At 41.2% G+C, this 16971-nt stretch overlaps 1 protein-coding gene across 2 annotated transcripts in view; it reads right to left on the bottom strand.

Moving 5' to 3' along the window:
• Positions 1-39: 39 nt before the first annotated feature.
• Positions 40-16971, bottom strand: part of ZBTB46 (zinc finger and BTB domain containing 46) — an 83238-nt gene continuing 66306 nt past the window's right edge. For both annotated transcript variants that reach the window (XM_090064127.1, XM_090064126.1), the window contains 2 exons: positions 10395-10570; positions 40-5606 (listed from right to left, as the gene is read on the bottom strand). In XM_090064127.1, the coding sequence (XP_089920253.1) occupies positions 5220-5606; positions 10395-10570 (563 nt within the window). In that variant the 3' untranslated portion in view covers positions 40-5219. The remainder of the gene's footprint in view (positions 5607-10394; positions 10571-16971) is intronic.

Here is a 16971-nt window from a genome sequence, read left to right as displayed (position 1 = left end):
GACAAGCAGACTCCTACGGGCAAACAAACCAGGACCATGTTGTAGCAGCAATTTTCCAATTTATTGAAACTGATTGATTTTGCAAGTATGTCTACGCTAATCCCGTCACAAAGTAATTATAATCGATAGGCAGCCCGTGGGCATGCCCAGGCAGACAAGAAACTGTGAGATCAACTAGAAAAGAAGGTAATATTTACCTGAACTACATTTACAGAAAATCAGTACAACACACAGTCATGTTCTCCCACTGACTTCTGATTACTAAAATCTCCCCACCTCCCTAAAATATTAAACACATCTCCAATACAAACACAGGTTTATAATAATTAATATAAAGTCAGTATAATATAGAATATTCCCAGCAAAAAAAAAAAATAAAAAAAAATCAACAATCTTCAAGCACTGTCTTGGTTCCCGCCCCCTATGTGTTTAGTTTTATTTTTGTAGACAGGTTTGAAGCACGTTGAAAAATAAATATATATGAAAGCATACACACAGCACTCTTACTATGCAGAAATCCTAAAAAAAAAAGGCAGAAATCCAAAACACAATATAGACTCTAAAAATAAAAAGAACCATTAAGTATGGCTTTCTTAAGAGTTGCACATGTCACAGAATGAGCTAAAATAAGATTATCTTTCATAATATTGCAAAAAATTCCAGTTTTTGCATTTTCTTGGATTTTTTTTTAATTTTTTTTTTTTTTTTTTTTTTTAAAGGATGATGTGCAAAATTGGAAGTATCCACGTGGAGCTTTTTCGCAGAGATTCCTATTCAAAGATGGCAGTGTATGGACCAAACTCCCTACCCCAGATGGAGAGTCAGAATATACAACTTTGTCAGGAGCAAGAGTTGAACACCCAGCCCAAAGTAACACATTCCAAAAAATGGACACACATTTATATATAAAATGCCAACTGAATGCAATTTTCACTTTGGAACAGCAGAACATTTCAAGGCATAATTCAAAATACAAAAGGATAAAAATCAGGCTTAATGCTGAAGTCAGCTTCCTTTTCATAAAAAAATATTCTTTTAATAACCTAAACACCAATTTAAAAAACAAGTCAGTCACTTTGAAAACCTTCATTAGACATGCCCCTCTTCTCAACGCCCTGCCAACTTATAGTGCATCTCTGTAAGGTTCTATGGTGACCTTATATATATAAGAAACTCTTCAAATCTGCACAAATTAGGAGTTTTTAAAGACACATTGTTGGAAGCAACATAAAAGCTGACTAGAGGAGATGCCATGAGCCTAAGCTGCACTGTTAAAGAAACCTTTTAATGCAGAATGACCTGGAAGTCTGACTGAGTGCATCATTTAGTATCATTGAGCAGTATTCTTGATATGTTTATTTCACGTGGCAGAGATAAAAGCATATCAATCAAAAATGGTGGCTTCCACCGTTGTACATCATCATCAAAGCCTTGTTCAAAATGCTCTGAAATACTGGCACCGTTTTGTTTTGTTTTATATAAAAATGAGAACAAGATACAGGGACCAGTGTTTACATGTGTAAAGGAACTTTTAAATAGAAGCCGCGATATTTCTAGAGAGATTAAATGCTTCAATACGCCATGAAGGGAGTACTTTTCTGAAACTGTATTTGTATAATCTATATATTTTAGAAAAATTAAAAAAGGGGAGCTCAATGAAAAATACAAAGTCCTGAAGTGAGATACAAAGAGCAAGGGTTTGAGGTTAATTTGAGCAACTGCTGGATAGATACAACACTTGCACTGAGTCTCTTTACCTAGGAGGGCAAAAGAAACTTGCATAGGCAGCAGATTAGACCAGTGTCTAGAGAGAGAAAAGCATGAGGTATGGGTGCAACCGGGACACACAGCTGTACACGCACTGACGGCGTTGCAGGTTTTTAGGACCTGGCCTCTTTCTTTGCTCAGTTCCCCACTCCCAAATCCCCTGGTTTTACAGACTTCCCTACAGGTCAAGACAGTGGAGCCGAAGGCTTGAACACAGTTGCAAGTAGTGAAAAACTGAAAAAGTTGTATAGAAGGCATCCCCTTTCCATCGGATCGACTGTGTTGCTGTTTTCAAAGTCGCTTCCCCTTTTTAAAATCAAACCCCACGATTCTCCCCTGTATGCGTGTGACACGCTAAACAGAAATTCCTGAAAGGGCTTCATTTCCAAGTCTGCACACCTCCGTCAAAATGAGAGCACTTAAAAGTATACGTCACATATTAGAACAATTTATTTGGTATATATAGTGTATGTTAGTAATATAGAAGCATGTGCTATATTATAATTTTAACATTATAACACGTTAGCTTTTTGTGGGGATTTCTCTCTCTTTTTTGTAGTCTCAGCCTGAAGAGCACAGAAATGGCACTCGCACTATTTAGAAAAACATCTTTGAAAGCCATTTGGCTTATTGTCTGCTATTTAAAAAAAAAAAAGGAAAAGGAAACAAAAGAGCAATATATAAAATATTTCCAAATAAAACACAAAATAAAGCTAAGCACCCCAAAAATCTCAATATAAAATTAAGTTCACCCAAGTAGGGGCAAGGAGAGGGGGAAAAGACAGCTCAGGATCTAAACCTTTCGTTTCTCCCTAAATATATGAGCTCAAGCTAGTGAATTTTTACGTTGGAGTTGGGGGATGAAAGAGATGGAATGTCTTAGGAACAGAAGGTTTCTTGTGTGGCTTGGGTTTTTTTTCCATTTTTAAATATATTTATTATATAAAAAGCCAAGCTACAGATATTGTGAAGTACTGTATGTATTTGTCTCTATGTAACAGGCAATGGCTGGAAGTTCAAGAAAAAAAACTAATATTTACAGGATAACTGTCAATAAATACACAGCCTGCATTTCTGAGAGGTGAAGGCAGTCAAATTCATGAAACAGTGAGCTAATCTTATGAACAACACACAGTGAACACAACTGCTGATTTCTTCTGTACTTAGAAAAAAGTATATAAAGGTCCAATCTTAAAATATTTTTAAATACAGTAATAGGGCTTTACAACAAGCTAAAATGCAAAAACACCTTTTTACAGTTTCATAAAAATGTTTTTTTTGTTTTTTAATAGGACCCCACCACACTATTCCTTGAACATTTAATGAATTCGGTTACCCATTTTTGTTGGCTAAAAGCAACAAATCGCATTTAACTTCCTTGATCCTAAAGTTTAGCAGCAGCGTAGACAGCAATCACAAAGCTTTACTTTTAGCTAACAGAAGGTGTTGAAAATATGGAGTGTTTTGGGGAGCGGGAAACAAGGACCAACAAAAAATATTTGTTCAACTCATGGATACGAGCAAGCCAGCAGTCCCAAAGCTGCTGGATGCCTTATGCACAACGTGAAAATAGAAAGGACTGTGGGCAGGAAAAACCATGCATAGGTCAGTCGGTGAGCTTTACTTATTTTTAATTTCAAAAGGACTGCAGACGATTGTGGAGCGAGGACTCATGAACAAAAGCACGGTGATGCGACCCTTTCGAGAAAACACTACCTAGAAATCCAGCTATGGTTCAGGTGCCGGGGGTGGGGGAGCAGGTTCCCTTGTTATCACCCCTCACCACTTAGCCTGGAATAGCTGAATTCCTTACAGAAGAGTTGCTTTATTGGGATCTTGGACAGTAAAAATCTGCTTTTAATTTTCCTCTCGGGGTCGAGCCAGGATCTCCCGTTTTTTAAAATTAAACTGCGAGAACTTTTCTGGGTTTTTTTCCCCCATAAGAGATTGCCTTGCCCACCACTGGAAAAAAAAGAAATTAGCACCTTTAAATCATTTGGCTTCCGGATTGAACTAGTTGCCTCTTGTGGCAGGTTTCATGTACATTGTATAAAAATCTGCTCCAAGCAAGGAAACAGTGAGGTCTTCGGCTTTGTTTAAAGCACCAGAAGCATAGAGATGAGAGGTAAAGCAGAAGCTTTTACTACGAACAGGACACTTGAACTGGGTTTCTGATTTAAATGTTCTCAGAGGAAGGCAGCAGTGGCCGATATGAGCAAAAACCGAACCGGCCCACGGAAACTCAGCTGTACAAGACAGAGGAGACACTCCAGAGGAGATATCAGGTTCTTAAATGGAGCCAACCACTAAAATTCAGGTGTCCTTGGTCAAGTAAACCTAGGTAACGAACCTACCAATTGTGCGGGATGGTTTTTGCTTGGCAAGGAAGAACGGCACAAGTTGGGTGAAACCCAAACTCCACAAAGTCGAGGATGCCTTTGCAACTGACTTCCATAGAGCCAGAACGTCACACCTTGCTTCTTGCAACTTCAGTTGACCCTTCATCTTGTTAAATGCCTTAGATTTACTAAAATTTGCATATATCTACAGAAAAGGCAGCTGACACCAAAGGGGGAAGGCAACACCACACGCAAACCAACAAATTGGGCGCTAAACCGTTCGTGTCTTGCTGCATGCATCATACGTAGTAAACGTATCATAGGGAAACGCTGCTGCTCCTTCCACACAACAGAAGCAAACGCGGTTGGAAGACTGGACACGATTAGGATGCCAGAAGGCCCAATAATTTCATGATTGTTCTCGGTGAAGTATTTGGAAGTGGAGGCCCCGTTACTATGAAAGGAGCTCTTAAGGCTGCAACTCAACTTGCCTTTTGATCTACCTGGCTTTGTGAAAACAAAAACGATACCAATCCACACCATCGACAGAAATTACATATTTAAATCCATCTCTGCAAAGGCCTGGGTTCTCAGCGGAAACCCTCCACCGCACAGGTCGGCTTGTTTACAAGATCCTACAGTGTGCAAGTCAGTCCACTGCTGCTGTGAATTTGGAACAAAGCTTAACAACATTGTTCGGGGCACAAACACCACCCTGATATTTTAATTCAGGGTGAAGAAGATTGATCAAAGGAATACATGCTTCACACAGTCTCCTTAGTACACTCTCCTCACAGTGCTCATACCATCAGAAACTCAAAGTCATTTGCATGCAATCTGATTTGCTCCCACAGAGAGACCAAGACAGTCATGTTTTCATGGGGGGGGGCAAGGAAGGGGAAAGGTGGAAGGAACTGATGCCACCAAAAGCAATGTTTCCAAATACAGTATCTGAATGGTATAGAGCAAGGGCTCATTTAAAAAGAAAAAAAAAAAACCCCACAAAAAAAATCTTTTGCACACATGGACGACAACAAGGCTACGTAGTTTTCCCGACACGCTCCTTCCTCCTGCCCTCCCCTCCCCTCCCCTTACAAATGACAACAAAAATCCCTAAGAAATCCAAGTGAAATCCTTGTCGTTCTCCCCAGAGTTCTCTTGCTCCTGCGGAGAGTCGACGTCTTTGTCATCATCTAGAATCACGTCGTCTTGTGAAATCCCAACGTCATCCTTCCACTTGATGTCGTCGTCGTCGCCCATCTCTTCGTCTCCCTCCACTTTGATGTCGTCGGGATCTTCCATGTACTGGCCTTCGCCGGGATACAATTCGTCGGGGGAGCCTTCCCCTCCGTTCTGATCTAGGTGGCCTGCCATGCCTCGTCCGGAGCAATCAGCGCACACCCCGTGGCGGCGGGAGCCATGTTTAATGCCCACGCTGGCGGCAGACATGAACACTCTATTGCACACTTTACACACATATTTCTTATCTTTACTGTGCACCTAGGAAAGGAGACAACATTAAAAAAAATTAAGGCCAGGAAAGATGAAGAAAAGAACTGCAAGCATGCTCCAGAAGGGAAACGATGCTTTGTTTCACTGTAAGAGAAGAAAAGGAGCGTAAGCCGTGACCGTCACCAGCTAATATCAGGGACGGACAAGCAAGATGGCTCCTTGGCGTGACGTGAATCCTCACTGTGTTTCATTCTGCTTTGTGATAACATTAGTAGGACTGCATTTTATAATGCAGGACAAAATCCTTCTCTGAATCACCTTTGGCCGTCAACCCAGTAATTTTAGCATGAGCCATCACCGGTCGACATTTTCTCAGTATGCCTGTATCCCCCAGGGGCACTACAGCACATGCACACACACACTCCTTAAATCCCTGCTGCATTTTTGAAAGTCAAATTCTTCAAGTGGCCTTTACCATCCACTCGTTAAAGCTGCTAGGAATGGGTCTCAACGTTACAAAAAGGTACTTGCTCAAAGTCAGACAAAGGGACAGTTTACCACAGATGCATCAGAGTAGCCGCTTCACTGTAGCTGCATTTTGCAAGCCCCTAATGTAGATTAAAAACCTCCAAGGGTGGAGACTCCACCACCCCTGTAGGTAGCTCATTCCAGTGTTTCACCATCCTCCTAGTGAGAAAGTTTTTCCTAATATCCAACTTAAACCTCCCTTGCTGCAACTTGAAACCATTGCTCCTTGGTCTGTCAAGTTTAGAACAAACACTTCCTTGCGCTCAAACGTGGTGGTGACGTGGGTTTCCCAGGGAGGAAAGGCATGGGGGGTCGGGGGAGGAAGGGAAATATTACAGCAGCCCCATCTTCACTCAAAATAGTCAGGAAACGTGCTGCCTGGAAAATGTTATCTGGAGACACAACACAGGTGGGTCAAAATATGGCTCTACCATATATCCCCCTCTAAGAGACAGTGGCCCCTATAGGAGGCAGTGGGCAGAGACTTGTGCCTGGAGTTTGGTCCCAAATCTGTTGCAGAATGACCCTGGACAATTCACCGAATCCTTGTGCTTATGAACCAGGCAACAGGGATACTATGACTGCTTTTCTCCCGTGCTTTGCAAGCCCTGCTGTATTAATACGATGACTTGAACAGTGCAATATTGGTTGGGCCCTCCAGCCAAAAACGAGGAAAACAGGCAGCAGCAAGCTCATTTTAGTTAAAAGCAAAAAATCTTGAGCTATAAATAGAGAGATTTGCTTTGGCTTTGCAAATGAATTTTCAGCCACCAGCACAGCTGGTACCATGGCTAAAAGCATGAGTGGGGTGAAATGTCAACACTCTTGCTGCCTTCAGGAGTAGCATTAGCAGTACTGAGAACTGTGACTAACAACAGTCCAGTATGAATCCACAAGAGTCAGTCATTCCCCAACCCAGCTCCAAGAAAAGAGAATCCCCAAGCAATTCTGATCCCCATCTCACCAGAAAGAGATTGTGAGGGTGCAAAGACAGGCTCAATGACAACAACTTTCTCTTGTTCCTGTCGGATCCAGAGGTCCACTCTCCCACATTAATTTTGTAGCAGCCAAAAACTCTATCCTTGAAGGGCTCTCAAGTTTCATACTGATTGCCATTTCTCCAGTGGAGTACAAAGGGAACATTCCTGGCCTTAGGGTCAGGCTGTTTGAGCAGACTTTGGTTATTTCCTGCAGCAATAATCGTGACACGTGCATGTTTTTCCATGGGCAAGGCACCAGCTAAGGGGTACAATGGATGAGATAAGTAGTGGGGCACTTCTGATAAACATGCCAATATGGGAAAAAGTAGCATACAGCCTTCCTGACTCTGTTAAGGTCCCTTGTTAAACTGGCCATGGATGTGCTGCTCACGCACAAGCAGCGACAAGCACAGGAAGCAGCTATTTGGCCCCACCCGTGTGTGATGCCTTTCACAGGACACAGCTCAGTTGTGAGAACAGGTGCTTGGCTATACAAGAGCAAGCAACAGACACTTCCATCAGAAGCAGCGTCAAACCTGCCAGTCAGCAAGGAGATGGGGAAGGGAGAAAAGCAAAACAGCAAAGGAAAAAAAATCCCAACAGCCTGAGCAACAGGTAAGTAAAGAAGAAAGTGAAGCAAGTTAGAAACTGGGCAGCAGAGTCACCAGATAGCATGCGGGGATGACACGGACTCCTAGGGAAAAGGAATAGGGCTATACTGCTTTTCCTCTTACATGGTTCACTTAAAGCAGGTAGAGGTGGCCCAAAGGCGAGTAGGCAGGGGCAGGAAGACAGCTCTTTGCATGACAATCCCTTTAGAAAAAGCCAACCAAGGCCCATGGACTCTTTCCTTGTTCCATGCTGCTGGCTGTACCTCATTTTCACAGGCATTTGGGCTTATCAGTGTGTGGGGAAAAAGCCCAAAGTTTTTAGACCCTCTGAGGGGGCTAAACATACCATACCTAAACATAGGAACTGAGACGCGGCGATTCCTTTGTCCCCAAGTGTAGGCTACCTTGATACCTTTACACCTGGGTCCTCTACAACAGCAATATTCAGTTTTCTTCCTGGCTGCATAGATGAGTGGCAGGGAAAATTGATCGGCTTCATCTTTTCAATATTTACCAATAAAGTCAAAGCTTCCGATTTGGTCAGCACCAACTGAGCAAGTTCAAAGCCAGTACACTCTGATGGCGCTCTCACTACGAGCTATCCCTGTTCTCAAATGTCTATCAAGCCGGGTTCTCAAAAGCCACTTCAAACTACAACACCGCTGTGCTTTTTACTACACCTAGGTGGGGCATTAACTTTCTGAAAACAGCTGGGCAACAGACCCAGGCTAGAGAAGGTTCTCAAAGTCTCTGTCCAACCCACTGGGGTCAGCTGAAGTGGGTTGCTAACAGGGTTTTCAAGAATCAGAACTGGGATGTGGCATCAGAAGACAGAAGAAACCCCTCATGCCAAAGGAACAATTTTGGACCGAAATAGAAACATAGGCCTCAGAAATGAACCATGTTTCAAACAAAAATGATCGTGTTTTTTACTTTCTCATCTAACATAGATAGTGTAGGCAGGATTCTCAAAGTGCTCTGTGTTACTGGACTTTCCCCCCTAATCCATAAAATACTTTATAGAAGACAGAAACACACTCTCTTTACCTTTTTTGAAGGATCAAAAAACCACCAAATTTCCCCTTTGTATTAGAAGACCCCATTTCTATTGTATTTGTTACCAAGATTTCAAGGGGGGGGGGGGAGCTGTCTTGGCTGCAACAGCACCAAATCCTAATAGAAATCAATTGTTCCCAGAACGAAAAAGACCCAGGGAAGCAGCTGGCAAGACAAGGTGTCTATAACTGCAGAACTAACAACAGGCCTAAAAACCTTTGTGTCTGCAGGGAGACTAACCATACTGTTTGGATGTGCCTACTGAACACCAGAAGACTAACACCCAAAGGAAATAATAAAGGGACATCTCAGGGAGCAGTCAGTCCCCAGACCAGATGGCTGGGCACTCATCCGAATGGACAAATACTCATGGAAGGAAGGAAAAGATGGCGAGGCTCTGAATACCATAGCAACTGATAACATAAGCCCCTTGATCATTCTGGTTTAAGTGGTACGGGCTAACTGCCCACCCTGTGTGTACACCACCATTTGGCAAGCTATGCCATTACACTGGCATCTGTTGCAGGCAGACAACTGGCTACCAGCTGACGATATCATCATTCTTCCCAGAAATGGGAACTGAATGTGGTTTCAGAAGGCAAGAGGAGACAAAACAAGTCACATGTGCAGGGCAGTAGTAACAAAAAGTTTTAAATGTTCTTTGAAAAATAACGTCCTTACCTCAATACTAGAACTGGGGCTGTTGCAAAATTCAGCACTTCTCTTTAGCTGGACAGTAACAAAAACCCCCAACATCTGTCAGGGATATCTTTGTGCATCTTTCCGATTCCAATTTCTTATCTGCTGGCACAGGGGTGACCAACCTGGGACATCAGTGCCCCAAGTGGTGTGGGCAGCCTCTGTGCGACAGGCAGTAGACTGGGCATGGGGCAGGCATCTCAATGGCAGATAGGAAACAGAGCAGAAAGTAGAGCAGCAGATGGGGCAGGGGAAGGGGGTGGGAGTGGCCCTCAGGGAGGGTACTGAGCTAATTTGTGGCACGCCTGCCAAAACTGTGGGTCCCAGCAGTGCTAGCACATTGGAGCAACGTGGCCTGCAAAGCTTGCAGGGACGACATTACTTATTTAAACACTTGCACTAGAGACAGAAATATTTCTACTGAACTTCGGAGTCAAGAGCCTTTAATAGCTATTTTTAAACCAAAAAATGGGCTAAATAAGGTAACATAGTCCCTTTAATCCTTAGTAAAAGATCAAGGAACTGAAAGAAGCAAAGGCTTTGTTGCTTTACACTGGTTTCAGGCGTTCTCCGCGGCAGTCTGCACTGCATTAGGAAGAAATGGTATGCTACATGAAGACAGGAGGCTTGGAGTGAGAGATTCTAGCTCAAGCCCTCACCTTGCGGCTAGAAGCACTAAGCAGGAAGTGCAGACTACTTCCAGTAGCTCTTCGGGAACCCTCTGGCTGAGCAGGTGTTGATTAGCTCTGGGTGAACAGTCAGCAAAACACTGGGCCTTTGAAGGGTGAGGGAAAAGCACAGAGAAGTCTTCAGAGCTCCATAAAGAGGCTCAGAGGAGCCCCAGAGGGGAGAACAAAACCTAAATCTAAGCCAGGTGAAGCTCTTATTATCCCTAATCTGAACAAACCATCTCTGTTTCCCAACCACCACTCGCTTCAGCGACTTCAAAGACACCTACTTACCAAGGTGTGCCGTTTCATGTGCTCCCGGCGTGTGAATTTTTTCCCACAGATTTCACAAGGATAGGGTCTCTCCCCTGTGTGGGATCGCATGTGTCTCTTCAGGATACACTGGTGCATGGCAGAGAAACTGCAGTACGGGCACTTGAATTTCTTTCTGATCACTGTGAATTCGTTTACTGTAAAAGAGCAACCAGAGCAAGCAGGTTACAACTCACAGCACTTCAAATAGCCCGTTTTGTTGTTTAATCTTCATTACCAGGATGTTTTTGCTAGAAAGCACATTCCTGCTGTTTAAACCCCTGCATAAGGAAAACATGAAACACGTTCAATTATGCTGCGCTATCTTCCTAATGTCTGTTTTATTAAGTAGCCTGCCTTAACCAGGATACTTAATACTGTGTCGACACAGCTGGGGATTTCAAGCATCTTCATCAGAGAAACCTTTACATAAGGTAGTGCACAAGACTGTCCGATATTTAGCAGAAGTTGAAGAAGGAACTCATTTCTTCTGTGTCTGTTAAAGTGTACAACAAAATGAGATGATCTTTAGCCATAAGGCTGAGTTATCAGGAATGAGCTGGCCCACCTGAAATTCAAGCACGGCTCTCATTAGTGACAATGTCCTGAAACCTCCATGTGAAGAGTCAAGTCAAAAATAACTACCTGTGAACCAAGTGGCAGAAACGTGACAGTGACAGCTGCATGCTGAACTTCTCTTTCAAGCCCCAAATAAAACTAACCAGTGAAATAAATGCAGCTGGTGTTACACTATGTACCATGTTCGTATTCCCATTAACGTTCAAAAAGACCAAGATGCATCTTGAACAAATATGGCATTCTGTATGCAAGCATTTCACGGTAACCATCTCAATTACTGTTACTGGCACTGCAAGCAGAACGAATGACAGTGAGAAACAAAATGCTGAATTCAAACTCAAGCCTCTTAAAACTTCTTCACAGCCCCAATTGTATAATTTTCATAGAATTCAAAATAAATAAATAACCACATTTTGCTGAACTGACAGAGGATGACTTTTTCAGAAGATATTCCTGGGCTGTCAATAGCTCTCCTCTTGTCATCCTGCTAGAGTGCACTCAAACTGGACTCCAGGGATGCATACAGCACTGACAGCCCAAGGGTCTAATTTGCCACAAGAATGCACATAACAGCTGTGTTGATGTTTCCTCCTCCAAACAAAAATGAAAGTGGAACATGCAAAACAAGGCAGGTGAAAACACAAACTCGGATATTCCCCCAGTGAAATCCACCCACCATATATTTGAAAGCAACTGTCTGTGTGCACGTGTTTTTTTTTTTAAATCTGTCCTCTAAAAATCCTCTCATTTGACATTATTGCATGTTAATCATCACCCATTGACTCATCCTCACCCAAAGCAGGATTTTAACAGTGCTGAGGAACTGAATTCTGAATCAGAAATATAGTTGTCATTTAATCAAAATGTGGTTAAAGATCTGATACTTCTAGATGTCTGGCAAAATTTTTATGGTTTTTTTTGGATAAAGCAGGGCAGGTAGGAGAGTGAAAGCAGCAAGGGAAATTCAGTGCCTACACCAGTGAGCACTTGACTACACAATTACCTGGTAACTCAAATAACTCTGTGTTCAGCAAAGACCCCGCTAGTGAAGTGAAAGCAAGGGCTTTCAGCATGTTACAAGATCATGCCCTGGGAGTGCAGCTGTACCCCCAAAAACAAATATTTAAAGCTCACAGTTTTCTACTCATTAGGCAGGCTCCCTGGATACATTCAGTGTCACCAGTTTGCTTTGGTGTCCGGATTTTTTTTAACTTTCACTTGCACTGTATTTTGCCATACAAGATAAAGCAAGCCATGGGAAAGGGACTGTAATTAATTGTGCAAATGTACCTGAACATTTGGTGTGAAGATGCAGGAGGAGCCCATACATATATGGGGATAAGTTAGTTGGGAGAATATTGGTTCTTGGTACTGGTACGTGAAAGGAACCGAGTTCGATTGCCATTCTACGTGGAACCGCACATCTGTTTCTTTCCAACTTTTCAGACTAGAATCCCAACCAGGTGCAGGAGACTGCCAGCAAGTAACTTATTTCAAAGCATATGGATTACACACACTGTACTTTTTTCCTCCCCGTATTTCAGAAAGGAAGCCTTGAAAAATAGGGAAAGTTCCACATATTTTACATCCAGCCAACCAACCACTGCCTGCTGTGTAATCCCAAATAAAGATATGTCTTGACATTCCATCAACTTCAATTAAATAAAAAAATGCAATTTTCTTCTCTATTTTTAAAAGTATGCACAGTAAGGTTATAACAGGGCCATTTACTGCATACTTGCTGCCTATCTTAATACATTAGTGTCACCTTTACATGTAGATGCTGCTCGTGGGAAGCACTTTTGCTGCTAGGTCTGAAAGTTGTAGGTTCAAATAAAACCATAAGCAGCAAGGCAACAACTCAGTGTTACTTACAATGCACTATAGGATTAAAGTAAGAACTCCTGTTAGAAATGATATCCTGTAATGGGCTGTTTCACACTCCTTTCTAACCTTTGTTGCCAGCTTAGGTAGGAGTTGAAGAGCTCCTGGCACTTAAGGCTGAGAAATACATAAACTATTTCATCAGATGCTAAAAGCCAGCTAAAAATCATATCTGTTCAATACCTGGATGGGAGACAAAGTTAAATACAGAGTTCTGTAAGAAGTGGTAATGACTAACCGAGCACTACTCTACCTTCTAAGTCTCCTGAGTGAAAATACCCTAGTATTGTGCTATGGGGTGCTATATGCTCCCACATGTACCACTTTTAAAATGATACACAAAAGTGGTCCTGACTGTAGCTGGCATGACATTTTTTTGACTAAACATTCTGATGATGAAAGCTAAACATTTTGGAGGGAGACCTGTTTTGATACAAAGGTATCAAAGGTCACTTCTAATGAGAAACACACCAAATAAAGAAAACCCACCTTTTTCTTCAAAACAAAACTGTTCAGACAAAAGTCAACTTTGTGAAAATGTTCTAGGAGCCCTGCTTTTGTTGCACTACGGGACAAAAAAAATCCAATGTTGAAAACTTGAAAATCATCTTGACGCAAAATGTACTCTGGCTAGCCTAAGGTCTGACCACTTACAGACAAAGATGTGTAGAAGGGTGTCCACTTCAGCAAAATGGGCAGTTGTTTTCGATTGACCTTTAATTCCCTCAACCAATAATACCAGTTAGATGTACTAGCATTCATACAATCATAGAAAACAACGGTGGAAAGGGAGCTCAGGAGGTCACACCTAGTGCAACCCCCTGCTCAAAGCAGGATCAGCCCCAACTACATCACCCCAGCCAAGGCTTTGTCTATCTGGATATTAAACACCTTCAAGGATGGGGATCCCAACCACCTCTCTGGATAGTCTGTTCCAGTGCTTTACTACCCTCCTAGTGAGAAAGATTTTACCAACGTCTAACCTAAGCTTCCTTTGCTGCAACTTGAAAGCATATTCTCCACTTGTCCTAAATTGTTGCCTTGTGCTGTTTAACAGCTGCTTTGTTCGACCCCAGAACTGTTCAAAGCATCAAAATTTTCCAGCCCAGGCCCAACTCTCATCAACATTTTCCAGTCCAGACCCAAAAAAATCTACCCACTCACCTATGCCACAATGACAAGAGTGATCATAGCAATAGTGAAAGCCAAGAATATTTTATTCGCCCACTAGAGACACTTGCTTGTTCCATAAAAGTACAATTTTAGAAGGCTAGTTTAAAATCATTACACACACGCACACAATATCTCTTTTACTCTCACTTCTTTGCAAACCTTTGAGGCAAGAAGTGCAAAATAAGTAAGAGACACTTTAAAACACCCAAGTTTCCAGGTGCCATTCATTCTTCAACAAGGCATGTTCTAACATCCACTGCTTTATGCAGGCTTATTGTTGATAACATAATAGTAACTCAGCTTGCCTGCATACATATTGTGCTACCTGTATTTAACTCGACTTGCAAAGCATTTCAGAAATGACTGCAGTGTGAAAAGGCACTCTCTTTTATTTTGTCACCATGCTCAGAAAAACTTGGAAGCATATGAAAAATATTTTGTCTGCAACTTCTGTTCAGGTTCTGACACATTTCCAGTCGACATAACCAAATTCAAACTGCCCACTCTCTTTTCTAGAGCAGACTTCGGAAAAATCTGAATATGGTGACAGACAAAGCTATTTGTGAGAATCTATCACCATTTAGAAGAGAACAAAAAATTTAGCCTGCAACTGCTTGGCCACTAACAACGGGTTATACAAGCAAAACATTTGTACTCCCTAGGATCACCATAAACCAATTACTACAGAGTCTAGACAAAGCAGGCAAGCTATAAGCAGATCAGGTGAGGTCAAGAGGGATTATTTCAGCCCTCTCTCCTTCACTTCCAAGGCTATTTTCACTTCTATTCAACAATTTGGACATGCTACATAAATTGTAACCTAATGGGCACCTTCCTCGGGTAGCAGGTTCCAGGTCTAAGGATTCTTTTACAAGCGGTTATAGGAAAATAAAAAAAATATATATAAATTTTTCTAGAGGTCATAATACTAGGCTGCAAACCCTTTTAAAGATGCAGCGGACCAGGTGTTTGGATCAGCGGTTTTGTGAACAGGAAATATTCATATACAACTACAAAGGACCAATCCAGTTGAAATAAGTTATGCATACCTAGTATAGCATGTTAATTTGTCTTCTCCACTGTCTCACAAAAAAGTAATTATATCAATTGACTGTTTCAATAAGCATAAATAAAATGCACAGGCTTGAAGGATCTTCTCACCTTTGCGAATGCTCACTGCATGCCCAAGTAGCATCAAAACTAAACAAGCCTAAGGTTAGAAACACTGCTGCTATTCAAAACTGTAAGAACAACAACAAAGGAATTTGTTTCGCATTGCTGTTTGGGAAACAGATCTACAGCAAGTATTGGAGTTATTCAGAAGAGAAGACGATGCGAAACAGACTGATGGGTCCATATACCTGTTTAGTGCAGAAACCAAAAAAAAAAAAATGCATCTGCTTGAACTAGAGAGGTTAAGGTAGACAGAATTTTGTTATCAGAGTTGAAATTATTCAGGGCGTTAGATTTGATTACTTTCCACTTGTGATAAATGCCACAGAAGTACACAGCAAATAAATGCCTGCAGTATTTATTCAAAAGGCAAGAATGCCCCTTAATGAATACATTCTTTCCTACATCATGGGGCACCTTAGAGATCTTCCACCCGTTTATTACCTAAAACCCCTGCATGGATTAAGGTTGTAGAAAGGCAGTGTATGTTTCTGCAAGTGCACAAAATGCAAATTTCAGACTTCAGGTACATGACTACAGCAATTATTCAGGCATTACCATGCACAAATAGCTAATTAGACACCCTGTATATGCTCCTATCACACTTCAAGTGATCAATCACAGCAACTTGATTTAAAAAAAAAAAGATGCATTTGCATATTTAAACCATACTTGCACATCTAAACAGTATAAAAACCAGGCCCACATTTTAAACAAAGGGTTAACATTATATTGAACCATTTACAGCCATCTGTTTATCAACTGAAAGATATGAAAGCCTCAACATTAAATACAGATGAAAAATCTGTTTCTAACAAGGTATGCAGTGTCCACTATGTTCCTCACATTTACTGCTTTGCTTGTTGATAGTGAACTTTGATGCAGGTAAGATCCAACTTCCCAGACAAGAATTCCTACCCCCCGCCAAAAAAAAATCAGCTTGAAAGCTTGAAAGAGACTGGACATTTTTTAATTGTGTTTTTTTTTGTAATTATAGTTTTATTAAAACTAAATATTTTTGCCAAATAACTATGTATTTTATTTCTCCATCTATAAACTCTTGAAAAAATAAAATCACTATTACAAAAACTATATTACGCCGTTTGAATTCATATTTCACAGTATTGTGTGTTAAGAATATATGCCTACAGGCACATATTTTGTGAACAACATACCAGCTTTGGTATAGAAACATATTATTTTTCACCTAAACAAAAGGTAAAACATATGAAATATCTGACCCAAATAAAGAGGTTCATGTTAAAAACATTACAAAGCTCAAGAATAGCAGCATCTGCAACCTAGAAATTGGACCCTGACTGGATCATTACTTATGGCGACATAGATAAATAAGTACAAACTAAATCTTTACAAGAAATGAGTAACAAGAAATAGAATTTGTTACAAATATTTGCTGCACTTAAAAACCTGCATAAATGTATCATTTTACAAATACAGTTATATGAAACTTACACTTTAGAAAATAGATCCACCAATGCTGACCCCCCCCCCCCCCCCAAAAAAAAAAACAAACCCAAAACAAAACAAAACACAAAAAACCAAACAACCCCCAAAAACCCAGAAACAACCTTTGGCATAATCTCAAGTAATCTCACATACTTCACTAAAGTAATTTTTCATGGTTTATTTTTAAAATTTTCTCTTCGGTAACAGTTTATTTCTCAGCCCCTTCTCCATCTGAAAAAAGGGACACAATTTTTATTCATTTATTTTACACACTGGCCTTCAC

The sequence above is a fragment of the Crocodylus siamensis genome, chromosome 10 (assembly GCF_052110815.1).
Source record: "Crocodylus siamensis isolate JL-2025a chromosome 10, ASM5211081v1, whole genome shotgun sequence".
Classification (NCBI taxonomy): domain Eukaryota; kingdom Metazoa; phylum Chordata; order Crocodylia; family Crocodylidae; genus Crocodylus; species Crocodylus siamensis.
This window is presented reverse-complemented; position numbering and strand designations above follow the sequence as displayed.